Source organism: Aythya fuligula, chromosome 3 (assembly GCF_009819795.1).
Source record: "Aythya fuligula isolate bAytFul2 chromosome 3, bAytFul2.pri, whole genome shotgun sequence".
NCBI lineage: Eukaryota > Metazoa > Chordata > Aves > Anseriformes > Anatidae > Aythya > Aythya fuligula.
Genome location: NC_045561.1, coordinates 79,364,175 through 79,391,199, shown reverse-complemented (window position 1 = coordinate 79,391,199; position 27,025 = coordinate 79,364,175). Strand labels below are relative to the sequence as shown.

The 27,025-nt window shown below is 36.1% G+C and overlaps 1 protein-coding gene across 8 annotated transcripts in view; it reads left to right on the top strand.

The window, feature by feature from the left end:
* Nucleotides 1-27,025, top strand: part of PTPRK (protein tyrosine phosphatase receptor type K) — a 325,563-nt gene that overhangs the window by 275,434 nt on the left and 23,104 nt on the right. Inside the window, exons 13-22 of one of the 8 annotated variants that reach the window (XM_032184616.1) lie at nucleotides 9,137-9,272; nucleotides 10,575-10,616; nucleotides 12,768-12,797; nucleotides 16,347-16,507; nucleotides 18,637-18,672; nucleotides 21,591-21,602; nucleotides 22,754-22,938; nucleotides 24,667-24,754; nucleotides 25,738-25,814; nucleotides 26,007-26,024. In XM_032184616.1, the coding sequence (XP_032040507.1) occupies nucleotides 9,137-9,272; nucleotides 10,575-10,616; nucleotides 12,768-12,797; nucleotides 16,347-16,507; nucleotides 18,637-18,672; nucleotides 21,591-21,602; nucleotides 22,754-22,938; nucleotides 24,667-24,754; nucleotides 25,738-25,814; nucleotides 26,007-26,024 (785 nt within the window). Of the gene's footprint in view, nucleotides 1-9,133; nucleotides 9,273-10,574; nucleotides 10,617-12,767; nucleotides 12,798-16,346; nucleotides 16,508-18,636; nucleotides 18,673-21,590; nucleotides 21,603-22,753; nucleotides 22,939-24,666; nucleotides 24,755-25,737; nucleotides 25,815-26,006; nucleotides 26,025-27,025 lie in introns of all 8 variants that reach the window. The other 7 variants (XM_032184619.1, XM_032184617.1, XM_032184618.1 and 4 more) reach the window with 7 other exon arrangements.

Here is a 27,025-nt window from a genome sequence, read left to right as displayed (position 1 = left end):
AATTTTTCATCTTGGGAATTTCTGTACTGCATGAGTATAGTTTGGGTTGAGACTGCATTTTTGTGGTGGAGGAGAGGTAAGCTGTCCTTGCTTTCCTTAGTGCAGTTGCACAGATCTGCAATAACTCAGCAACTTCTACACTGCCAATAGATTCTCACTTACAATTTTATAGTTGCTTACATGAGCAAAAGTTATTCACAGAATGTTATTTTCAATAAATGTAGCAAAATGGCATTTCAGACATTTGATAGTAATATTTCTTCCCATAAACTATGTTGTGTGCATATAAAAATGATCATTATGATGTACTTTTTCTACTAAACTTCTTAAGTGTTACCTGGTGCAAAGACACATAAATATTGGATATTTTGCATATTCGTTACCAAACATTGCTTTTATAGTAATTTTCTTTTCAGGTGTAGTTCTGAGCTAACAAGCCATATAGGAGTCATTGTCAAAACCAGACAATTTTCTAATGCAGTGTTTTGCATAGCTGAATTTTTATAATTAAAGTCACTTGAGAATTTATTTAATGAAACGCATGTTGGAAAACAGGCTGTTTGTTCAGCCTAAAACTTGAAACATGATTAATTTGTAATGCAGTCAAACACTAACTTCCCCCCCCCAAAAAAAAAAAAAAAAAAAAAGTTCATAAATGATCTTATTACCAAAAGGCTGGCTGCCTTTATATGTTCTCAATAGAAAAATGCCTTAGCAGCTTTAGTAACAGACCCCATCTTCATAGGAAGTAGTCACAGTGACCTTAAGTAATGGGAACACTCTATCCAACAAGTCATTGCTAAGTGGTTGCAGTCAGGTGGATCCACATTAGGGGACCTTCTTGACCAGTATCCCTTTCCAGAAAATCAGGGAGAAATGCTGTTTTAAACTTGATTGCATCATTTTGATACTTTACAGCATTCATTTATATATTTAGTAAATCTTTTTTTCTTACATTTTTTCAAGGTCTGTTGCTACACATGTGATGAAGAAAAAAATGGTGTGAGTCTTTAGTTTTCTTGAATATTGACTACTGTATGAATTACATCAAATGGCTCAAGAGAGTCTTATTCCAAAAAGAATTCAAAAGATTTGAAACATCCTTAATATCTTTAACGTCTCTTTAACATCTTCCCATTTGAAAAGGGGCCTAAAGATTTGTTCTCATTTGTTTTGAAGATAAGGTGGTATGGAAGGGGCTGAGAGGGGAGCAAAATGTCTCTCATGGGTAGCTTAGTTATGTTTGCATAAACTGCCCTCTCTCGCATTAGGATAACAACTTGCAAATCAGAATCTGTACAACCTGGAGATTTTAAGATGCACTGAACATCTTAATTTGTTATAGCCAAGTCCTGTCCTTGCAGTATTTGGTAGGATATTAAAGCATCTACAAAGCATATGCACAAGTCTAAAAGGCAGGTGTAGAAATGCAGTGAAGGCACTAATCTGTTCTTCTAAAGTGACCTATGGACAGCAGGGCATTGAGTTCTGCTGGAACATTGTCTCCTCAGCACTGTTCTGACTTCAGCTCTATTCATCTGCACATTGTCCAAGGTTTCACGGTTAGTGAGGCAAACAGATTCAGCACTTTTTCTCTTGATCCTTCTGAATCTTTTAAGGTCAACTCTGTCATAATTGGTTATAAATTCATGAACATTACTGTTTGTGTAGTAGTCGTGAACTTCAGTGGAACATTGCAAGAGTAAGTCCTCATTAATTCTAGTAGCAGTCCCTAGTAGCAGAAGGCACTTGATTCGTCTGATTATGTTTTTCTTGTGGTTTTCTAACAAAATAGTAATAAACAGTAGGCTGACGTGAAAGTCCTGGAGAGTGGAAATGATGGCATTGATATTTTTTGATTATATGTGAGTTATCAAAACAATATGTACCTATATTAACAATACCAGCCAGAAATCTGTCTCTCATATATAAACGTATATAATTTATTGGAATTTCCAGGTAGCATTCTCATTACTATAGGGCAAGATACGATGTGTTAGTTTGTTTAATTGAAAACTGCATATAAATAAATATAAATGTTCAAGCTATTTTTCTGCATTATCTGGGAAACAGGACATGTAGAAAAGTGTTCACCTGTTTACATGGTACTGCTTTTGTATGCAAAGCCGCCCGTAGGACTTTCTGTGCTTAACTTCTACAACATTTTATACCATCCCAAATCTGACTAGAGGTTAGCCTGAAGCTGTATTTTTGTAATTTTTTCATGTAAGCCATCCTTTGAGAGAAGTCACAAAGCTTTTTCAGTAGTGGCCAATGAAACAGTGTCTATATCCATTTCTGCAGTAATAACTTCTATATGGAGAACAGTGATATCTGACTATTTTCCATAAAGAGGAAAAATCATAACCTCACAAAGCTTTGGGACCTTGAAGCCCCCCTCTACTAGGCATAGTTTGTGACTTCTGTAACACCTCCCCCTCTGCCCTGGTAAGGGGCACATGCGAGGATGTGGATGGGTGCTGTATGTTGCAATACAAAGTAAGGTAGCACCAGTAGCAGCAGGTGTCATCTCACCATCACCTCATTACCCTCCTCCTCGAGGATGGGCATGGAACAGGAGACTGATAGTATCAGGCATCCCCTTTCCACCAGCGGAGCCTGAAAAACATTGGAGCAAACATTACCATGGTGATGAGGATGAGTCTGACACTTCAAAACACAGCTCGGGGAATCATGTTTTCAGTTCATTATCAAATACAATTTTTCTACTTAGTCACATTACCATAGAAAGCTGTAATTTAGAGTCCTGGACACAACTGCTTAGATATGCTCAAACTAGTGAATTCCTGGCATGACTTCATCTTCCAGAAGCTGTACTCCAAAAGAGCTCATTGGAAAAAGTAGAGAAGGAATAATTGTGGGCGCTCCTTCCTCAGTAAATGCTTCCATTGTTATTTTCAGCTTATGATCTGAAGAAAAATCTTCTTCCTTAAAGAGAGGCCCACAGTGTGCTAAACCATGGCTCACATGAGGAAGCCTGTAAGATTACATGAATTGTGTGCACTGTTTTCTGGAACAAGTTGCATATTCCACCTTGCTGCTCCCTGCAAAAGTGCATTCAAATGTTTTCATCACATAGAATCAGCTAAGACTTTTTTTTTGGAGGGGTGGGGAGTGGGGGTAGCAATTAAGCTAAAAGGGGTTAGGCATCTTCTCTATCTGAACTTGAATTTATTAATTAACTTTCAAACTTCTAAAAAAAAATCCATAATTATACAGTGATTATCATTCTAGCAAAGCAGCAGCAAAACAAAACTGATGGAGACAGAACGGTCTTTCTGGGCAGATGATTAAAAAGCAAGGCAGACCAATCTGAAAGAAAATATTTATCAGAGAATCTCACTTAGTTTCTCAAAGAGCTCTTTTCTCAGGTGGTAGACTGACATATCACCAGAGCTGATGAAGCACCAGTTTCATTTGATGTTATCCTGATGTTACCTTGTTGAACTCATTCAGACGTCATTCCTGTTTTTAATTAAAAGTTTTTGAATGCCACGTAACAAAGGTGCAGACCAGATTATCTGGAATAAAGTTAGTTTGAATATCAAGCAATGCAGCAATAACACCAGTTTGTGAGAATTCAAAGACCTGCCACAAACAGAAATTAACATTCAAAGAAAATACAGTGTAATCAAATAGCAGCTTTAATCATGCATAAAACAGAATTTCTTCCCTAACTCACAGAAAGGAAATACAGCATAAAATGGTGTGAATGTTCAAAGAGTCAAACAGTATGTTAAGAAGGTTATGTATAAAATTATGTTCAAAACCTCTGATTTAAAGGCTGTCTTTTAGAAGGCTGGCTATTCTCTAAGTGGGACCATACAAGCAGCCCTACAAAATCCTACCAGCATTTTCTGCCTGAATAATTTTGTTTGGATGAGCGAGTAGAATATCATTATATTCATTCCAGCACCATCTCCTTAGGAAGGTATATGTGAATAGATTTTGTGCTGGGTCTCATAAATTTTCTGACAATTTTGCAAGGCTATGTGTAAATTCTGAGCCACAGAAGGAAGGAGAAGACAGGAAAGCAATATGTGGCGTGACTAGATTCCTTATGCCACAATATACTTTAAGAATTACGTATGAATATTAGGCATTTTTAGAAGTAGGTGTTGGAATTTTAGGTGTATGTGATTAAAAACATTGTAACAAATTTTAGAGGAATTTAATAAAACAGAAATTTATGAGAATAAGATAGACACTACCTCAACAATTATTTAGATTTTTGCTGTCCTTGAGAGTGTTACCTGTCCTAGTTCACAGTTCACGTTCTTGCTTCTTCATGGAAGTCAACTGATTGACTAGTCTTTAAGTATCAGTGAAAACAAGGAAAATGGCTACTTCCATAGTGATAATTACTGGTAATGTACAGAGCAAAAATCACTAGATGAAGTGGTTTACAAATGTTGTGAATGGGACTGTGGAATATGATTGCTGATACTGCTAATTCATTCACAAGGAAAGAAAACAGATAAGTCAAAGAATCAAGTGTTCCCTTCCCAATTCAACTGATAAATCTTCTGTGTAGACAGGTGTTCCTAAAGGGGGAAAAAATGTAATTACTCCCTGTTTCAGACCAAAAACTCTTCTTGCAAGTTTTATGCAAGATGCATAAAGACTTGTAGGGTCAAATTTTGAAAAAGATAGTAATACACAGATTTGCAAAGATGCTGTAAAATCATATGCTTAGTTAAATGCCTGTTAGAAAGGCCAAAGGAATTAATATCCAATATAGAGTCCATTTTAATGGAATCATCATTTGTTATCATGCTGGATTCTTTTTCAACTTGAGAAGGTGTCTTTTAATCCAGTCTACTGTTCAAAGTATCTGAAAGGATTGAAGATAAGATTGCTAAAAAAAAATTAAAATAAAAATAAATAGGAATGAGTAAGACAGGATTTTTTATATATTTTTTGACATCTTGCTTTATTTAGAACTATAATGTAATGGAAAATTGAATAATTTCAATATTCACAAATCACCAGAAGAGAAACTGTGAAGTAGTGTTAGCTAATCTTACATGGAACATGTGTTAATATTAATGTAGAAAAGTCCTTTTCTAGAAACAAATGGGTAAAAGCAGAAAGATGAAAAAATTAGTAGTAACTGATAGATAAAAAGGGTGGATGTGGTTACGTGAAAAGTACTAGTCTACCCAAAATATACATAGGAACCTACAGTGGTCTACTAGTTTTGGAGCCAACACATAAGAAATTAGCCTGAAAGCTGCTGTGTTCCTTGTTTTGCTTTGTTTGACAAAAACAATTTAGCCTACAGAAGAAACCACTTTGGAGAAAAAGAAAATTCCTAGCAGGCATGTAGTCTTGGAGGACAGAGAGGGCAAATTCTTGGAGAAACTCTCAGCACTGTAGTCCTTGAGCAATCAGTAACCAGGAGACATGATCCTATAGTGGGGGTTTAACACAGGCACAGATTTCTGTGGTTTTGTCCTTTGCATCTATTTGTGTAATAAGCTTACACAAGCCTTTGCTGTATCATAATATGCTCTGGTCTGGAACATGGTACTCTTTCTCTGGCAATGCTTTATTTTATAAGTCATAGATTATCAAAATGTGCATGTTTGCCACAATTACAGGACACCAGCACCACATAATTAACACAATTATGTATACAGATATATTTTTTAATTTCCTGTGTAAATTTTTTTCTTCCTACATTATATCTGATTGTTGGTACAGATGCTTTCTTAGACCAGAAGTAGTCAAAGGCATAAATCAATAAAATAACTATAAAAATTAAAACAAAAACAAAATATTAAATATATTAAAAACAAAAAATTAAATATATTAAAACAAAAATAATACAAAATATTCAGATTTGTACATTTCTTTAACTAATTCTATGTTACATAGAATAAAAAAGTGCATACAATGCACATGCATATGAATAATCAATTGCAGTGTGATTTATAACAATAATTGGTTTCATATAATCCCCAAATGTAACATTTAGTTTGGAGAATGTATATATTATCTGTTGCTTGAAACATGCATATAATAATTCTGGGTTCAAGTTGAAAGTCATTTTACTGTTGATACTGGGGAAGGGGGTAGCATTTCCACCACATATTTTAATATTTTGGATATATGTTACTCAACCATTGGTATTTACTTTCTTAGTCTATAACTGTTCAGTGTAATTTTTCTCTTGTAATTTAGGACTCTGTGGTATGTTTCCAGTGGGCAGCAGCTTTATCTCCTAAACAGCATTACAGCTCTCAGAATAAGTTACTGTCTCTTATTTCAAACCCCATAATGTGAAGAAACCAGAATAAGTGGACAAGCAATTGATATTCTCCTGGTTCTCTGCTGTTGTTCTAAAAACTTGGACAGAAAGCTGCATTTTGAACAGTTACTGAACATCCATACTCAACTATTTATTACGGAATATATAACAAAACACCCCTGCCAAAGCTAGGAGAATAAGTAAACTCCCTCAGTTATCTTTCCTTCGGAGTTTCTCAGAAGTATAGAGTTCTTATTCTAAGGTAACTTTGTCAATGAAATAACATTGCGTGTAGTGAAGAAATATTTTAAAACATGACTCTAATCTATTCTGCAGGTTACTGTAATGAGCAACAGAGGTTGTATCTTTCTACAGAGAAGTCTGAGACAGCTGCCTTAACTCCTTCCCCTCTACTCATCTCTTGCTAATACTCCTGTGAAAATACCACCATCCTCATCATGGGTCAAAGCTTCTGCTTTGGATGCATTCTTGAGTCTTCAGCTTTCAAAGTGCATGTTCAAGTCACATCCAGTTCTTGTAATTCATATTTTGCAATGTCTCAGAGACTGGACCTTAAATCTCCATACATCCATTCACACAACTAAGTCTCTTGTACAGGCCTTTGTTATTTTGCAGCTTGAGTAGTTCTTACCTTTGCATGGTCACAGCTACATGGCCGCACTCCCGGTACTCGAGGTGGTTCCACACCCCACAGCTCCCATTGTGCTCCAGCATGATCCCTCTCCTCCATTCCCACATCCTTGCTGCTTCTCAGTATCCCGTACAATAAACATGAGTTTTTTCCCATTCACACATAAAGCCATTTATAGTTTAACTTCCATTGGCCTTTCAGCTCTTCTACTTCTCAAATGTTCGTTCACGTTTGTCATATTCAACCCAGTAGGTTGCCAGTTGATTGATTTTGAGTGTTGAGAATCTTGAACACCTTATTCTTTCAATTCCACCTCAAAAGTCATCCCCGTCATTTCCTGTTAGACAGCATCATATGGTTCGCTGGCATTACTTCTAGCTTGTCTGAGAGTATTTTATGTGTATGCAGCTACACATACACACACCATTTGCCTGATCCAGACTCTTGCCCCCAGACATGTGAACAACACACATAAAACAAACAGAATGTTCAATATCAAGTCCAACGAGGGTACAGACTGACATGTATTTACACAGAGTATTTCTCGGTGGATAGAGTTCAAGCTGTAGGGGACAGAGATGATGATGGTGATGAAGTCTTATGATGCTGATTAAGCTTTATGATTAAAACACTGCCAGATTTCTCACTGTCTGCCCAGCTCTTTCAGAGGTGTCTGCAATACAGCACATTCCTACCTCTGAGAATAAGGTGTTAGTAAGTGGTTAAGATACTGCTGTGGTGGAGGTTATGGAGGCAAGTAATAAAGAATTATTTTTAAATACAGCCTGATCCTTCCCTCAAAAGGTATTAGTCTTTCAGCACAGGAAGCCCAAATAGAAATGTTGTGAGTAATATGGTTAAAATCAGAAAGCATTAGGCTGTAATTATCACTGCTCTTGACTCCAGTGGTTTTCTGAGAGGAGCTCTGAGGAGGTTTTTGAGGGACTGATAGTCTTTCTCTGGTGTGGTTTTACCTAGTTTATCATTCTTTTTCATTTTGTTGGTCTCCTGAGAAGCATTTTGGTTTCAGTGTAAAGGACGCTTGGTATGTAACAACATAGGCACAGTGACACCACTGACTTGTATATACTTCACGTGTGGCTGCTGTGAGAGGGGAGAGGTTGAGTGGCATCTGCTGTGCACCTGTTAGAGAGGGAGGGGAAACTGGCCAGAGAGAGCGAGAGAAGGTACCCATGCCTGGGAGCAGGGGAAAGGCAAAGCATTGAGCCACAGAGTTAGAAAGTGAGAAGGAACCAGAAAACTGAAGAACTGTTAGCTGTTTTACAAGTAAACACCTCATGGGATTTTACCCCTGGCTGAAACTTATTAATAATTTTTGATATCTCCACCAGGCTGAAAAATCCCATGTTCCTGATCCTTTGTATGCTAGACTGTGATGTAGCAAGGTGCAGACTGAATGGCTGTGCATTTTGAAACATTCTGTTTTCCTCTCTGCTGTAACCTGTGGCCTCAGCCCAGTCAGCTGTGTTACAGAGTGGTTTCATCTCTGTATAGAACAGTGATTTTTTTTCAGGGCTCATACACAGAAATAGAACTACTGCTGACTAGGCTTACAGTTGTGGATGGCCTTATGTGGAGAATCAAAATTTCAAGTCATACTTACAGTAAAACTGATTTACGTTATAGGATGCAGGTCTCAGAATAGATGCTGCTAGGTGAATTAGTCAACAAAGGTGAACTGGAGCTGGATGTGAGAGAGGACTAGAGTTTTGGGTGCCGGCTGCATCTTTGTTAAGAAAGCTTGATTTACTGTTTTTGAGTTACATAATCTTGCTCTTCTGTGATAATATTCCACATTTAGTATCTGAAAAAGTAACAGTGAAGGTAGAAATGGTGATTCAATTGATAGATTGTCTCTGTAAAAAACATACCTCTGGTTTGTAATAAATACAGTAGTGTGTTTGAAAATCCAGATGCATGTAACACTTCTGTACACATGAGATTACATATACGCACCTTTATACACACATACTTGGTGTTGCAGATGTATATGTCGTATAGATTGAAATGCATAGCGTATCTATATACATATATGAACATATAGCCATCTTTTGGCCACGCAATGCACGTATCCATATTTTGGCTACTATATTAACATACACAAATAGTGGAGATTATCATCAATGTTAATTTTCATGTCTCTAGTACTTACAAAATTTACACAACTTTTGTTTTGATTCATTTAGCAGCAGCAACAGAAGAACCTGAGGTGATTCCGGATCCAGCAAAACAGACAGATAGAGTGGTGAAAATAGCAGGAATAAGTGCTGGAATTCTGGTATTCATCCTGCTTCTCCTTGTTGTCATATTAATCGTCAAAAAAAGGTAAGAAAACGATCTGTGAAGATCCCACTTTTTTTCCTCTATATCAAACAACAATAACTAAACGGATTTTTTTTACAGGTCTTTAAAAAAAATCAATAAATAAAGTTTCAGGAGCAGTAATTCACATCAGCTTTTGGATGAGTTCATTGAATTTCCTGCTTTTCCTGCCTTCCTTCCTTCTTTTTTCTTTTTCTTTTTTCTTTTTCTTTTCTTTTCTTTTCTTTTCTTTTCTTTTCTTTTCTTTTCTTTTCTTTTCTTTTCTTTTCTTTTCTTTTCTTTTCTTTTCTTTTCTTTTCTTTTCTCTGTGATTCTTATGATGGATTTAAAGAGAGAATTATTTTATATTTGCGGTCCAATAACTATATTTTTTCTCATACTTACTCATTTCCAAGTGGTTATAAGTTGCAGTTGGAGGAATGTATAAAACATTAGAATGAGTGGAATTGAAATTAATGGATCCTATTTTTTTTTTTGAGGCAAAATAAGAGTAACTTACTGCACTTTTTATGTTGTAATCACCTAATGAATTTGGTTTTCTATATGCAGCTCTAATGAGTTGTTTGTATCCATATATTATCCAACTTGCAAAATAATGTAATTTTATACAACTCTGTTTATGCTCTTGTAGACCTAGTTTTTTTCTTAAAAGTCATACCACATCACTGTAAAATTATCTAGTGAGTCCTTAGCGCATGAAATTGTTTAAAAGTGTATTTATCTGAATGAATTTTAATTTTTTACTGCTTCCTTAGAAAATAAGCAATAGCGCCATCTTTGGGAACTGTAAAATGAGAACTCAGCAAAAAACTGCTGCGTGTAAATTGTGTTTCAGCACAAAGCACTGCTGCGTGTAAATTGTGATAAAGCCTTGCTTGTGCAGTTTTTAAGAGTTTTTACTTCCCAGTAGTTGTAACTCTTAACCTGGCATAAAAGTTCATAACATGTCTCTATGAATCTGTAGCCATAGCACCGTAGCTCCTGATACAGGTTTTTTTTCTCTCTCTGCACGCTTTCCCTGGCCCATCCTGGCCCTTCACAGTGCACGAACTGTTTTGCTCTTGCGTAGAATGAGACCTTTGTCTTCCAGGGGGTTGTGCACTGCCTTCCCTTTCCCTCTGCAGAATTCTTAATGAAGGGTATATTTGTGATTGTTGCAAATGTTCCTCTGAAAATACAGCTTTCTGTTCTTTTTAAAAAGTAAGAAAACATTAAAATTGTGCCTAAGATCATTCTATATGTTATAATTACTGGTTTCCATTAGATTTTTTTTAATTTATTGCCTCTTTACAATTATCCCTGGAGGTATATAACTTGGAGAAGAAACGTCTGCATTAGAAACATTAGGTATGCTTACAGTGTTCTGTGTTAGTTAGCTACATATGTGATTTTTTCCCAAAATCACTTTTACTTTTCTCTGTTGTTTACCTCTGTGGTTGAGAATTAACACATATGCAAAAGATCCAACCCATCATGTGCAAAAAAAAAAAAAAAGACATGCAGTCAGGCAGTTTTCTTTATTTACACAACTTTTGAGGAACAAAACCAACAAGTTGTTTTTCAGCTTTCAGGAAGCAATCTCAATTTTATATGATTATTGCGAGATACGTGCTGGGGAGTGCCATCTTCTTGCTGTGTGTTGCAGTGCTCCCCTCATGTTTAATAGACGACTGGGTGTGTGTGAGAGAGAGAGAGAGAGAGAGAAAGAGAGAGAGAATGTCTTCTGATGTGTATTGTCAGTCACTTCCAGGTGGGTTTGGCTAGTTCTGCAAGTAACAAAACAAATAGGCACAAACTCCATTTGTTTGATTTGATTGTACTGTCCTTTTTAGCTCGTGCATTCTGAGTCATTTGAGACTCGTACTTTAGTTGTCTGATGAAAGTGAGTTAATTATGCCAGTGAAATGATACCTTAAAATTTTCCCTTTCTCCCTTCCCTTCTCTGACCCTGTGAAGGCAGGACCCTCTTAGGGAATGATACTTGATCATCATTCTAAAGTACATAACATTTCTAAGCTCCTCTACTATTCTGTATTCAAAATAGGTGTGAAATTAACCCATTTAATGAATCTTTAATGTTTGGTAATTTTTCATCATGGTAGTTTAATTGGTTGTCTGTTGTGTATTTTGTAGGTGGGTCCTCCCCTCCCACGGGAAAGTGGGCCAATTTTTTTTAATCTCAGCTTTAGTCAGGGTCTCTTGTGACAAGCACAGACTGTACACCTGAGGTAACTTAGTCCATTTAGTGAACCAGGGCTATTCGTATAAGCAAGCCAGGAGCAGTCATCCCAACACTGACACATTCACACATACATAAACACACCTCAGTTAGCGTGGTGGGACTGAAAACTGATCAGTTTTAATCATCTGCTGTAGTGCACATGTTCACTGATCCATTATGTAGTATCCCTTTTGATGCCTGAATTGACCACAAAGTTATTACACAGAAACATCAATAAAACAATGGTTTCTGCATCTTCTTTGCTTTCTAAAGCCTCATGCACTACCATAGATACCTAAATCTGATTAAATGCAGCATTATTTTTTATTTTAAAATGGAGTACTAAGCAGTTTTTTTCATGTGCTTGAGATGTTTTAGGCTTCTCCTCATCATTTTGTATGAATTGGTTTGAAGTTTAACTGAATTAAGTGCTTAACAGCTCTTGTGGAGTTTTACTGGAGTAATCAAACCAACTAAGAAAAGGGATACTGCATCTTTAACAAGCAATGCCATTTTTTTTGTTTTGTTTTGTTTTTAGTCATTGTTGAACTATTTCCAAATGTATTTCATTTCCTTCCATTTGTTACCTTCCATATTTTTAATGCTTAGCATGAATACATCAGCATTTCCAATTGTAAGAGTTTAAAATATAAAGTGTATGTTTGTATTCAGGAAATGTGTGGTATATGTCAGTACACACATACCTGTTGTAAATGTCATCCTCTAAAATGTGTGTACTCATATAGCTACATATAACATGTATACAAACATATATGTATACACCTGTGTACCAAAAAAGATGTTGAAATGAATTACATGAAATTTCTGATTAGCTGTATTTATTAACGCAATCTTTATTTTTTGTAACTGAAAAGTAAAAAGCATATTTTCTGCACAAGATCTGTACACAGCTGTTCACTTGTCATGACATTTAGGTGGTGATCATTATATTATGCTGAACTGCATGTTGAAAGTACACAATCCATTTAATTTTCAATTTTTTTGGCAATAAATGAAATCTCAGCATGTAATTTTCTCAAGTGATCTTTCTAAAAAAACAATCATTTTTATATGCTAATGTATTTTTTTTAAATTGCATGGCAAAGTAAGGCTAGTTTGTGCATGAGCAAGTTGAAATGCTAACCAAAGAAACATGAATTTTTCAATTTTTTTTTTTTTTTTAAACGCACATTTCTCTGCTTTATTGAATGTGACAGAGTCACGCTTTTCATTCACCATTGCTTCTCTTTTTCCACTGTCTGTGATTTGCTTGCCAGGAGGAGCTACTATTCTTACTCCTACTATCTGTAAGTAGAATACGGGTGACTTACTATTTTACATGTTTTAAAGATGCAGTATCCCTTTAAAAAAAAAAAAAAAAAAAAAAAAAAGGAAAAGTCTTTGTAATTTGCCTAAAGTTTTATTGATAATTATTTCTCCTTATTCTCAGGTTTGAAAAACTGCTTATTTCATTGTTTCTCTTATTCTTAGTCTGTTTTTTTTTTTTTTTTTTTTTTTTTTTTTTAAGGGATATTGTATTTCTAACTGTATATTGACACTTTCGGTTTTTGCTAGTTTTTCCCATAACTATCATTTTAGTTTATTGTAATCATAATTTAATTTGCATTATGGTTCACATTGACACATCACACTAAGAAAAAAAAATCTGCTTTCTGATTTCCTAGGTAGAGACCCGTGCTTGTAAATCACAAATTGCTTTCTCAGTGAATCAGGTCAGAAGTGGCTGATGCAGCACTTAGCCTCCACAGATGCCCAGATGCCAGACCTTTACAAACAGGTTGCCGCCCTACCAGTTTCAGATTTGTATTTATTTATTTATTTTTATCAGAAACATATTTTATGAAGAGGTCTGTACCTGTTGATTGGATTGTCAGGTGCTTTGCAGACACATTTTAAAGTGTGGATCTTACTGTATGACACTGGTTTGCCTAACGTTTTGCTTCACTGAAGTGAAATTGGTGTTTTTCTATGTGGTGGTGCCCAAGTGAGTTTGTGAGGGCTGCAGCAGTTTGGGCTGTGACTGAGCAAAGCAGTTGAACACATTCTTGATTTTAAAGAAATGCATAAAGCCCTTGACTTCAGTGAAGGATCTAAGAGTGCACTCGACTCGTTTGATGAACTGGTGGTGTCTGATAGTGACGCTCTTCTACATTTTTAAGCAGATTAAGACTTCTTTAAACAAACTTGAAAATTAAAAAAAACTAAGCTGGCTTAGCTAACTGCCATTCTCCAGTTTATTGTGACAAATTCTAATTTCCTTGTTAAATAACAATTGCTTCAGCCAGAGATAATTAACTGCAGAGTTTCACGCTAGAACGGATGGAGTGCTTCTCCCCTCCAGCTCCCACCACACCACCCACCTGCACAGGGTCAGGCCACGGGGTCCCTCGGCATGGAAGGAGAACCCTTCATGCTTCTGCCAGCCTTGAGTGCTACATAATGATTTGCTTAACTGGTGTCAAGCATCGATTGCATATGCCTTTAGCCGAATAAAGGAAAAAAAAGTCAAGCCTACAGGGAGTCGGGAGCTGTTAAACAATAAAACTGTCCTCACATTGAGCAGCGGTGCTAGAACACAATGGGCCTTTTTAGAATTTGAAGCAGAGCATAAGAATTAGAAACCTAGCTACTGTAATAAGCTAATAACTTGAAAGCTTAATAGCTGTTGATTTATTTAGCGTAGCTAGCAAGTTTTGTTACAAAGCGATGCTTCAAAGAAGGGCTTAATACAGTCGACAGATGAGATGTAATAGTCTTTTTGTTCCATTCCTGAGGTGGCTTTAGAAAAATACAGTCTTCAGTGTACGGAGGATATCTGAAAGGCTTTGAAACTCTAAAAAAAAAAAAAAAAAAAAAAAAAAGTCTGAACTAGAAATGCCAGTTTTGTGAAAGCTTTGATAGCACTGAGAACCAGTTATAAAGCTCAAGCAGTTTCGCTTCTGGAAGTTTTGGTGATATTCATTTAAAATATTTGTTCAACCAGAGTATTGTTGAAACTAACTTTTCTTAAGTAAATATGAATGTTGGGAGTAAACACTGAAAATAATGCATTTCAGGGGAGACATCCAGCTGTCACTGGTTTGTATTTTGCTTTTTTTGTTATTGTTGGGTGCTTTTTTGTTTGTTTGCTTTTTACTTTTCACTGAACAACTAAAATATACAGAATTCTCATGTACACTACAAAGATTTGATGAAAAATGATAGGCTTAGAGACCACCTTTGGGATTTTGGTTGCAAAAAAAGAGGAGTTGCAAAAAACAACCATTATACTGTGAAAGGGGAAAGAAAAAAAAAAAAAAAAAAAAAAAACACAAGGAGATGAGTCTGATTAGTGGAAGAACTTTGTTATTTTCAGGTGTGCTTTGTCCATCTGTAGTCTACTTTTTAGCCCCTTATTCTGAACCAAGACTATTGAGAGAGAGTTCTCCAACACTGGGGAAGAAAATACACAAAATATAAAGTGCTTGCTCACCTAGAGAATGATGTAGGTCATTTCTGGTGGATGTTCCCAGGGCTTAACATGTACAGGGGTTGATAATTTCCACTATTGTTCTTTTTGTCTACTAATACTAGAATGCAGCACAGAATCCTAAAAGTTGTCAGAGAATACAGCATACGGTCCTTTTATTTACAGAAATGTAAGATCAGTGCTGTGCAAACACTTACCCAGATATCTCACAGTACTTCATGTAGAAAAGACTCATGAAATTAAGCTGTGTTTTAAACATATATTTTTGAGAATATAGTATTTTCAGTGATGATTGTGTCTCTCCCATGTAGTGTCAGATTTATCCTAATAAGCTGGCTATCTGCTACATTACAATTAAAAGCTTCAGATGAAAACTGGAAGAAAATATTGAGATTACAGAACAGTTTAATGTATGTTACAGATTACTGAAGAACCAAGGTTCATTTTAAGCTGCTTTTCATACTTTGTACTACTTGAGGTTGTGCTTTAAGAATATTGTCTGAAAGTGATAATTAAAATATAGTCTGCTTCCATCTGACTTCTGAGCACAGTGAAAGTTACTTCAGTTCTTAATCAAAAGGAAAGATCTGAGAGATATCACTTAAGTGTGCACTTCAAGGGCACTGACTGTTAATTTGGGGGGTTAGTTGTACAAATTGGGTTTTGCTAGCAGCTTTGCTGTGATACTGAGTATAAGGTTGTTAGTATCAAAATGTAAGCTATCCCCAAACAGCATGCAGAATGGTGAGGAGCTTTTTGTTTGTTTTTTAAATAACAAAAGTTCAGTGTCAGGAGCAAAGATAGCATGGTATCATGTCATATCTTGTGTACCAAATGGGAGGAACAACTTCTAACATAAAAGGTAATGTGAATCCATATTGAATAATTATGTTTCTTTTGTTATTTCATGGTTGTGTGTTGTTTGTTTTTATAAACTAACAAAGTAATTCAGAAGGTTAAATGATTTCTTCCTAATAAGGAAACCAAGGGGACTGATTTATCCATTTATAAAATCAAAACACATTTAAATGGAGATGGTTGATAAAACTGCACGCACAGATGCTTCTTATTTTTCATTTCAGTTAAAATGTAATTATATTCTCTAATTTGTTTATATTAGTGTAATTACTCTGCAGGAAAAAGATATTATCAGGGTACAGAAGTTAGAACTTTAATTACAGCATTCATGTGTGTACGGAAAACATACTGTCATAACTCTTTTATAGCAGGGTGCATAGTTTTATCGATTTCGTGCTGGAAAACCAGCCAAACTTTTCAGTCATTTGGATTATAGATAATTATTATCATAGACATCAATGTTCATCAAACATTAAGGTGGTTGGGGTTTTTTCTTTTGGCTGGGCAGCAAACTCGCAAAGAAGCGCAAGGATGCCATGGGAACCACCCGACAGGAAATGACACACATGGTGAATGCAATGGACAGAAGTTATGCTGACCAGAGCACCCTGCATGCAGAGGATCCCCTTTCTATCACATTTATGGATTCTCATAACTTCAGCCCCAGATGTAAGTACAACAGTCAAAGATATTCCAGAGAGTAGGTTTCCATGTAGGAACATGGAAAACAGTTCTATTTTTTTTATGAAAATGATTCTAATCTCCAGGTTTGCTAGAAGGACAGGTATATGCAAGGGTTGAATAAGGATATTCATATGTTATCGGTAGTGGTGTATGGACAATTATTTAAATATTTTTATGTACTTTCAGTATGCATTGTTGTTCCGGGTGAAAAAATGCATTTCATAAATGTCTCAAATTCTGAAATAGTTTTCCTTCATGAGGACATTTAATACCAACATGTTAAATATTACTGCATAACACCATGTCTGTAATGAATAATAATCTGAGGTCCAAATTAATTTCTTTATTTTGGCAGTAAGGATATTATAACAGAAGGAAACATTGACAATTTTCATTGCTGTTTGTGAAGTTTAGGATCAAGCTTGTTAATATACCAGCAGATTTTCTCTATATTTGTATTTCTTTATTGTAGTCTTGTCAGATGTCTGGTTTTGACAAAGTTTGGCAGTTTGGGTTTCTGACTGTTAAGTGTCTGGGTTGTAGCTACCACTGAAAGTCCAGCCTGCCTGCCTTCCAGCATCTGCTCTATGGCTTAAAAAAAGGGAGATACTCCACTGACTGTATCTCTAAACAAGTTCCACCACAGAGCTGGCAGTAACATGACCTCATGGCACCATGTACTTCTGGGCTTGGCTTTAAACAGTTCTGAGCAGTCTGAGCTGCTTCTGAACTTTCTATCTTTTGGGCATGGCACCCCTTCTCCCATCTCCCTTCTCCTGTCTCCCGTACTGCTTATGATGCCTCTGCAAAACGCACCCCTTAAGGCTGTTAAATTATTCCCTGATTATTTCAAGTAAAATGGAGTTTGGAAGAGGGTTATGGCTGTTTATTGAAGCTTACCAAACTGCAGAACTGCAGAGTGCTAACATTTAAAGCGTCTCATAATCAATTAAAAATGGTAGGTTAGTGAGTTTTTGTGCACAGTTTTAGCTAGAACTGTTTGAAAATTCCCCTAAGTTTGATGTCTTATTGGCACTGAAATTCACGGAGACAGCTTTACAGTTTGATTTGGCCTAAGTTATTGTGGATCCCAGGCAAAGTATCCATCAGGAACCTACATGGCTATCAGTGAGCTGGGGCTGCCAGGCACTTGGGCAGCCTTCTGCATGGATCAGCCTGAAGCCAAGAGCCCACAAGCCCCAGCCACTGCAGCTGTCCTGGTTGGTTGGCAAAAGAGTATGGCGCCACTGTTTTCCAGCTTCCTAGGTATGTGATTTTTGGGGTGTTGGAGGATTCAATTCCCCAGACCATCATCTGTTCTGAGGCAATGAACTATTCAGGTTTCCAGGGTTTCAGCTCTGGGACAAACTATTAGACAGATTGCTTCAGAATTAGAATTCCATTTTGTCACAGAGCTGTTGATATTTTATTTTTTTGTTCCACATTGGAACAAAACCAAATTCTGGATTCTGACATTCCTTTCTGAGACAGCTTATTTGTCTCTGCACAGTTCTAGTTATAACAAATGATAAAATTCTGTGCATTTTATTCAAACATCTACATCTGTGTATCTGTGGTTTTCCTATAATCATTAAGAGCAGTATCTTTATTATAGCACAATTATTTTTTTTTAAAAAAAAAAAAAAGCTATTAACTGTAAATATGCATTTTTTTTAAATTACTTGGAAGACTTTAAAGAAATTCCATTTTATTTTGAGATGAGATATTCAAGCATTACATGAGTGAATGGGTTTAAAAGGAAAGGACCTGGTTCTATGAATACAAACCTTTATTGTGAAGAAAGAACAATAGTGAAGGAGGAGCCCTTTCAAAAACTAAATTGCATGTAATGCCTTCTTTATTTCATTTCAGTAAGATCTCTTTGCCTTTATCATTACATTTCTCAAGTCCAAAATCACTGCCTTTCGTTTCTCTTTTATTCAGGATGCATTCTGGAACTCTGTATTCATTCTGTGTTTTTTTTTCTGTTGTAACAAAATTAATAGGATTTAGTTATCACTTGGATTTTTTTCTCTTTAAGTATGTTGTTTTTATTCTTAAAAATACACAAATTGAGGGTAATGTATTTCTTCATGAGCTTTGTTTTCCTACAGTGCCCAATGATCCACTTGTGCCGACAGCTGTGTTAGGTGAGGACCGTAGTCCTTCATTATCCATTCCTGCATGAGTTTCCTCTCCTTGCATGGTTGAACATTGAAACAGCGTGTTTAATGTAAAAGATAGCTATGCTGTTGTCACAAAATAACTTTACACTCAGTTTATCAATTTAGAATTAAACTGGCACTGCTTTTAGAATAAAAAATGTTTTATGTTCTCTTTAAGAAGTTATTCGTAGTCAGTGCTAACTGAAGAATAAATAAGTAAATAGATAAATTGAAAATGCTGAAACTTTTCTCCCTAGAACATTGAAATGGAGTTCAGATGAGCTAACATGTGAAACTAGAATTCTCTTAACTTAATAGATACATTAAAAAAAAAAAAAAAAGAAAAAAAAAAAGATCTGTATTAGTATTACTTGGCACCCAAAGCTTAATTTTCTAACTGTTTAATAAAAAGAAAAATATAAAAGGGAAAAAACATCTATAAAATCCAAGAGAAACAACTTCATGCGTTGGTTCTGTACAAATATCCTTGTATTGCTATATTAATTACATGTTTCAATTGACCTTAATTAGTAAGCTTCTCAACTTTGTGATTACTTCAAAAAGAGCAACAGATGTTGGGAGTGGCCAGGCTGTTTATTTCTATGCCAAATCTAACACTGTAAACATTTTTTTTAAGTGTTGAGTTTAAAACCAAAATGCAAAAATAAAAGTGTAATTTGTACCCAGATTTTTAGTATGATAAAGACAGTGTGCAATATTGAGTTTCAGTCAGTTGCTGAGGTTATTTTAGGATAAAAGACAAATATCAGGAAGTGGACATGAATATAAACTGAGGTTGAAAGTTAGATTCCTAGAAGTGAAGTTTAAAGGGATGTGGAAACAATTTAATCCTTCCTCTGTTTTGAGATGGTTTAGTATAATTACAATCTAGACTGTTTCTGGCAATTGATTTTGCTATTTGTTTTAAGAATTTGGGACCAAAACTCTGTTTTCTGATTGAGTACTAGTTAGTATTAACTGAGTATTATTACTAATCACTCCTAGTTTTTCCCACTCCTAATTTTTAATTGTCTAAACTAAATCTTCATTGCTGGCAATTTACCTATTTCCTTTTGAGAGACTCAAAAAATACAGAGAACTGACACACTCCTGTCCTTGTAAAACAGTGTTTTATCTATTAAAAGGGTCATACATTCTCTGTTGTCTCTTCCAGTTGAGTTAGACACAGTTCTTTCACTCTTTATCTTGTAGTTGACGTTCTCTAAAAATTTTTGTCGTTCTTTTCCTCTGAACACTTTCCAACCCATAGCCTGAATTTTTAAATTGTGGTGCCCCAAATCAGGTACAGCTCTTAGGAGATGTCTCAGTGCTGAGTAGAGTGGAATAGGTACTCCTACATCCTGCTTAGTGTCCCTGCTACCTGAACCATGTATTGTCTTGTGCTCATGTAGTTGACTTGTATTGAGTTATCCTCTAAAATCCCAACTATCATTACCCTGTTCACTAGTCAATTTTGTAGCTTTATATCGACTTCCCTTTTCCACACACCATATGTTTCATTTTTTGTTTAATCACCTTGTTGATTCTTGCATGTGTCCCAAATAATCAAGATAACTGTGAAATTTGATCCTGTAATTGCAAACTGCTTGTGCCCTCTGCCCATATACTCAGGGCATTTTCTATCCCATTATGCAAGTTGTAGGTAAAGATACTGATAAAGGAGGAGCCTTTGCAGGTATTCATTTCAATTGTCTTCTGAGACTGACAGCAAATCATTATTTACTGCTTTTTGAGTGGTCTTTGGTCTTTGCCAAGGTAGTGTGTACTCACTGTGTGGGAGATTTATCAAGCCGTATTCTGCCCATTTCTTTTTGGTAATGTTGCAAATGGCATTCTCATTAATATAATAACAGTTAAGCATGGTTAGAAAGTCTATGACCATCTGCTTGAATTTTCCACTTTAGACCCAAGAAAACCTAACCAAGGTTTAACAAGTTTGTGAGGAGAGGTGAAATGTCACAGGTGCCTGAAAGAGCAATGGCTTAGACTCAGTGATCCTCAATACTTACTAAAATTACATCAATCGATTTACAGTTTATTTAAAAACAAGTCTGTTCCTGTAAGGCCTTTCATATCCTTTAGCTTCATTTCAGGCTCACACAAGTTACATAGATACGGTCTGGTGATACTGAATAAGCTATTCCTAACAGTTCATTTGGGCTTTGAGCATATTGCAAAGGCCAATCTGCTGCCACTGTGTTGTGGTAGATAACCAGACATAGGCAGCTGTGAACAGCAAAAACAAGGGATTAACTGAAGAACAGATTAACAGTCCTGTCTGTGTTTCCATCTACTGGTAATGGTGTTTTGGGCATGAGAGTCTCCTGCTACAAGCAAAGCAATGCTTGTTGGAAGAGGTAATATTATTCATTACAGGGACTGAAACAGTGAAAAGTGGTAGACAAGCTTCTGGGCACACCATGTAGAAGGGGTTGGGGTAGCTAAGATCACTTGGCATGCTTCTTCTCCACATAACTTACTTGGCCCAGCATCACAACACAGTTTTCCTCTGCTTTATTTAGAGATGAGCAAAATTGTATGGACTCTAAATTATAGAAAATTTTATTTTGTGTGAAGCTGTTTTCATTCTGTAGCTGTACTAGATGTCTTTTTCTTCATGTGTATCTTATTAATGCCACACTCCATTCTTTGTACATTAGCACAGAGTTAGTGTGACAATTTTGCTTTTCTCAAGTCCCTATTGCTATACTGATAGCATAATATGGCCCTTGTATTTTTAAAACTGCTTTCATTGTTGCCTGTTGTGAAGCTTTAACAACTTTTAATGCCATCTTCTTTTAGTCATTTTCTAATATTGTCCTGAAATAAATTTCTTATGTTCTGTTCACTCATTGTTTTTTTGCTGCTTCAATGGGTTAAAGTGCCTATTACTGGTAAGTATACATCAAGGAATGGGGGAAACTGAAAGTCCTGAGGTGGTTTGAAATGTGTATCATTTAATATGTGTGACACTACAATAAAGAGTGACTGCTGTGTGTCACTCACATTATTGAGCAGTTTAGTGAGGCATAAATGTACTGAAATTAGCAACTTGTGTGACAGTTCAAAGAATCGGGTTTCTTACTAGGAGATCTCATTTTGGAAGGCATTAACAGGTTTTGCACTGGCAGAATCTCCCTTGGGGAGTCCATCCATCTCTCCCCTCTTTTTTTTTTTTTTTTTTCTTCCTGGAGTTTTAATTCCTGAATCCTTTGCAAGGGAAATGGTAGACTGATTGCAAAGAAATATGCGAGTGGTCAGGTATCCACTGCTCGTTTCTGTTGCTACACTCCTAAAGGTTTCAACTACAATTTTTCTTCTTCTCTAAATTCACCTACATTGCTGATTGCTAATTTAAAAAAAAAAAATGTTTCACAGAAGAGACTGACTAAATGTCATCATTTCCTCAAGTTTTGGTGTTTGGTTTTGATAAAAGAAACACAGGACAATGAAGGAGACTGTTTATACAGAGTAAAAATTGCAGCTCAAATCAACATACCCCCAGTTTTATTTCTCTACTAAAATATCTGAGTTAAAATGACCACTCTGAAGTGTTGATTCTTCTTCCCAGATGGAGCTGATGTTCTAAAGCTGTAACAAAATTGCTTCAGTTTTTTAGTTGGATCTCAATTTACTGTTTGATGGCTTTAGACAAATGATGTGCTGATACCACTACAGAGTTATTCTAATTTATTCTTTAAGGTGTAGTATTTTCAATGATACATATTAGTCATTAAAAAAGTTACTTTTGGTGATCGAGGCTGGAGTTCCCAAGAACATGAATGTCATAAAGTTTTGTAGCTCCAAATAAAATGCCCTTCAGGCATCTCTATTGCAGAATGAAGAATAGCCAACTTTTGTATGTGTTTGCAGTTAAATTATTTTATGTACTTCCCAGGATTTATGTACTGGGGAGTAAGTACTTCGCATTCGCGGAAATTAGACATGTTTTTGAAGGAAGAGACTGAAAATAGATCTTGATATTTATAGCAGCAGGTGTTATTGCCCCATGGGTACCTAATGCATTGCTTTCTTGTGAACGCAGATGAAAATCATAGCGCAACAGCAGAGTCCAGTCGCCTCCTGGATGTTCCTCGTTATCTGTGTGAAGGCACAGAGTCCCCGTATCAGACTGGGCAGCTGCACCCTGCCATCAGAGTGGCTGACTTACTGCAGCATATTAACCTGATGAAGACCTCTGACAGCTATGGATTTAAAGAGGAGTATGAGGTGAGATCTTTGGTGGTTTAACTTGCAAAATATTTTGCTAGCAAAAATCCCTTTGAAAGCTGCAGCCTTTTGTTTACATTGCATTACAAAAGGGTGCAACTAAATGTAATGGGATTAAGTGGAAAAAAAAATAAAGATAAACAGGCCTAAGATTCCTTGGTATCTAACCCAAAGGTGAAATAGTAAGTGGAGTCCAACGGTTTGAGTCATTACAAGTGCCTGGAAAAAATACTGTATGTATTCTACAGGGCATGAGAAGACAAGCCCAGATGAATCTTTTTGACATATTGTAAGATTTTCCACCCCTCTGTCACTGCTTCTTAGTTGAAATGCTGTAATTAGTTATGTGAGTTTTCCTAGCCGTCTTCCATGCAGATCTCCTGGATCAGGTTAAAGTAATGATTTAGCCTGGCTGGTTTTGCCAGAAGCACAGACTGGAAGCACTCTATTGTAGCATCTCAGTAGGGCAATACTGGGGCTAAACTCCAGCTGAGAAGCAGTAAAGAAGTGCCAAGGGTAGAAACTTCCTGAATTTCTAATTAGACCTGCCTGAGCAAAGATAAACCAAAAATTCCCAGCACTGGAGGTAGATGAGTACAGATGCATTTTACTTCTGATCGGTGAATCTGTTTCTGATTCTTTGGAATTAGAATATCAGGCAGTGCATACAGTAAAGATGGGAATGATACTGCCAAGGTCGCATGCAATACAGCTAGGTTTAAAATGAGTTTTCTATGAGTAAGTAATCTCTTCTGACTCAGTTTTCAACCTTCTCTCCTTTCTGCAGCTGTCTCTACTGTAACATAAGAACTGGAATAAATAAATATGTGATTTTTAAAAGAATATTTTTCTCTTTTCCTCTCTTTTACTTAAATACGCTTCGTTACACTCTGCTTACCTCAGTGTCAAGGACTGCTGGGGGGAGGGTTGTCCCTGATCCTATATCGGGTGTTGTCCTGCTTACTACTGTGTCTATTGCTATGCATAACATCTTTGCTTTGGCTTGGGCTTCTGCGTGTGCGTTAAAGTTTTGTTTCCGTGGCTGCTCTATACTTCCTGGAGCTAACTTGTCCCGCTCAGGATAAAAGAACATCTGGAAGGAAGGAATAGTATAGACCTGCAACAGCTGTAAAATACCTACAGGCAATGAAGAAAAACCCAAGGAAGAACAAAAGCTTCGTCTATCACTACTGAGAGATCAGACTTTTAAGAAGAGTTCGAAAATACAAAATAATTTTGCTAGTGGTTAGAGGGAGGGACATGAGTAAAAGCAACACGACCACTAAACATTGGCAGAGGAGGCTTCCAAAGTCTCTGTAGGAAGACAAAACACTGTGCTAAGCAATGTGAGGAACGTAATGTAATGCTGTTGAACTGAGGCTATATATTATGGTGTCTTGTAAGAAGGGTGATCAATCTACCTGTGTTATCTCAACTTGCAGTTGTTCATCCATAACAAGGGGGTCTGTGCATGTTTAGCCTCCCAGCTATTCCAGGATTTGAAATCTGGAGTCCCTCAATGACTTGCCCATTGATCCATAAAAGTCAAAGGGAGAGAGAGCCTCCCTGCCTCCCTAGATGTATTTCTGTACCATGGTGCCGTCTGGGTGACCAGAGCAGACGAGCAAAGCTGAGCTTACTTTATGGTAGAGAAGTTCTTTTAAACTGTTAGTTTTGGAAATAAATTAATGGTCGGAATGTTTTCTTTCGGAACATTTTTATTTATAGAGTTTCTTTGAGGGGCAGTCAGCTTCTTGGGATGTCGCTAAGAAGGATCAAAACAGAACAAAGAACCGCTATGGAAACATTATAGCATGTGAGTATCAGTGTGCGTGGTTTTAGTGCTAGACATAGCTGTGTACTACCTGTGCTGTGCTCTCTCTTGCTTAAAAAGTCTCCAGTGGCGTACCTGCATAATACCCCAACCGGAGAAGGATGGCAGTGCCTTTTCCAGGATTTTTATCCTTCACAGTTCAACTTTCGTTCTTTTATAACTCAGGCTGAATTTCACATATGCGTCCCTGTTGTAGAAGCTGTGGTAAGCATATAATAGCGACAAGCTAGCAGTCATCTGTTTGTTAATTCCGCAGTAGTTTTCTTCAGTTATAATTTATTTCAAGTAATTCTGACAGCTTCAAAACTTTTCTGTTTTATGTGGTTTGTAGTTGGTATGTCTGAACTGCAGTAGTTTAAAGCTGATGAATAAAAGATGTGATTAATATCAGAAAGTTCCGTCTCTTGTCTTTAGGCATAAAGTTTCAATAGTTTAGATTCACCCTCTGAGGTAATGAAATTTGGTATTGTTTTACAATTGCATGGGAATGAAGCTATTGGAGAGGTCCCTGAACTGGTAGAGTTACCTTCATCAAATCAAAAGTGTGTTGCTAACAGCTACTTTGTGACTTCCTTATTTTCTTTAACATGTCAGTATGAACTTGAACGGGCTGGGGCTGGAAGTAAGGAAACAGTAATCATTATTTTTGGATTTCTAGATGTTCATCAGTGGAGCTGATTTTGAAAGGGACTTTGAGCAAGTAACTTTGATTCTTTGTGTCTTTTCACCATGTTACACTGGGATACCTTTCAGCTACAGTTAATGAAGTTTAATGAATGTTTTTGAAGTAATTGGAGACCTCAGAGAAAATGACTCTTTGTAATTCTGTGTAAACACTTACATTTAAGGGTTGTAAATTGTAAGGTTCTTATGCCAGCTGATTTTGGTTTTCTAGAGGGTTCTCCATAATATTTTGCTTTAAAATCACACTTCAAAAAGGCACCATAACCACTTGGTTTTTACAGATGACCACTCCAGGGTGATTTTGCAGCCTGTTGAAGATGATCCATCTTCAGATTACATTAATGCCAACTACATAGATGTGAGTGGACTGCACAGCTTTCTCTCTCAATTTGCTAGCTTCTCTATGTGAAACTTTTGCATGTTATGCCTACAAATTTATTGAAAGCTTTATTTTATTAAGAACAAAATGTACACTTTCCTTGTTCTACGTCCTAGTACTCACTGACATTGTTGTGCTTTCTTTCACATCTGACTTTGGTTTGGGCTGTAGATTTGGCTGTACAGGGATGTAAGTACCACTATATGTGAATAACAGCATCCTATTGTAAATATTTAATATAAATATTGTTATTAATTAGTTTGCTCTTCTATTTTATCATGAGATAACTATGCATGCCTCATCTAATTTATCTCATCTGTTTATTTAAAAAATTTCCTTTTGTGTGAATATTTTTTGTACGTATTTTGAAAAGTTAATTCAGACTTTTAATGTAGCTCTGAATATTTTTAGATAAGTCAGGTGAATCTGTCAGTTAAAGAAAATTTGGTGTTCACTTTTTTGTTTGTTCATTTTAATGATGATGATTTTGGCTACTAGCTTTTCTTTTCCCTTCCTCATTTATATGTGAGAAGGTGGATAGTATGCTGTTCTGTAGTAATTTAAAAATGTACCTGTGAAGTAGATGTTTGGCAGTAGATCTGTTTGCCAAAAAGGGAGGAATTATGGCCTCTTGTGTTGTGTTTGTTTGTTTTTAACAACAATTTAGACAAACTGAATATTTAGCTGATATTTTTCTTAAGGTGCTACTTTAGGTATTACAAAGTATATACACAAACATACATATATACATGCGTATTTTAATGCAGTAATCTCCTCACTTCTTCAGAAAATGTCTCAAGTTTAAAATTCCATACTTTTATTAAAATATAAATTAAAAAGAAACTGATATGAATAGGAAATTTGAACAATTTCTGCCATGTTTTTTGATTTACAAAATAAAACTTTAACACTTGAGTAATTAAAGAATTGCGGTATTCATAATAATTCAAAGGATACTGGAGTGGGTAGTACAAGTGTTTTTAGAATACACAGTTTTGGTTATTTTCCTTTATAATTGCACCTTACTAATTTTTTCCATCCTCTGTTAGTTGATAAATTATCTAGACTCTCCAGGGTGTAAGGCTTTAGCTCCAGGTATATAGCTGTTTTTTTATTTTGATATTTTTATATATTTTTATATGGCAATCTCTGAAGTGTTAGGCCCATGATATTTTGCCTGGGGCTTTAAA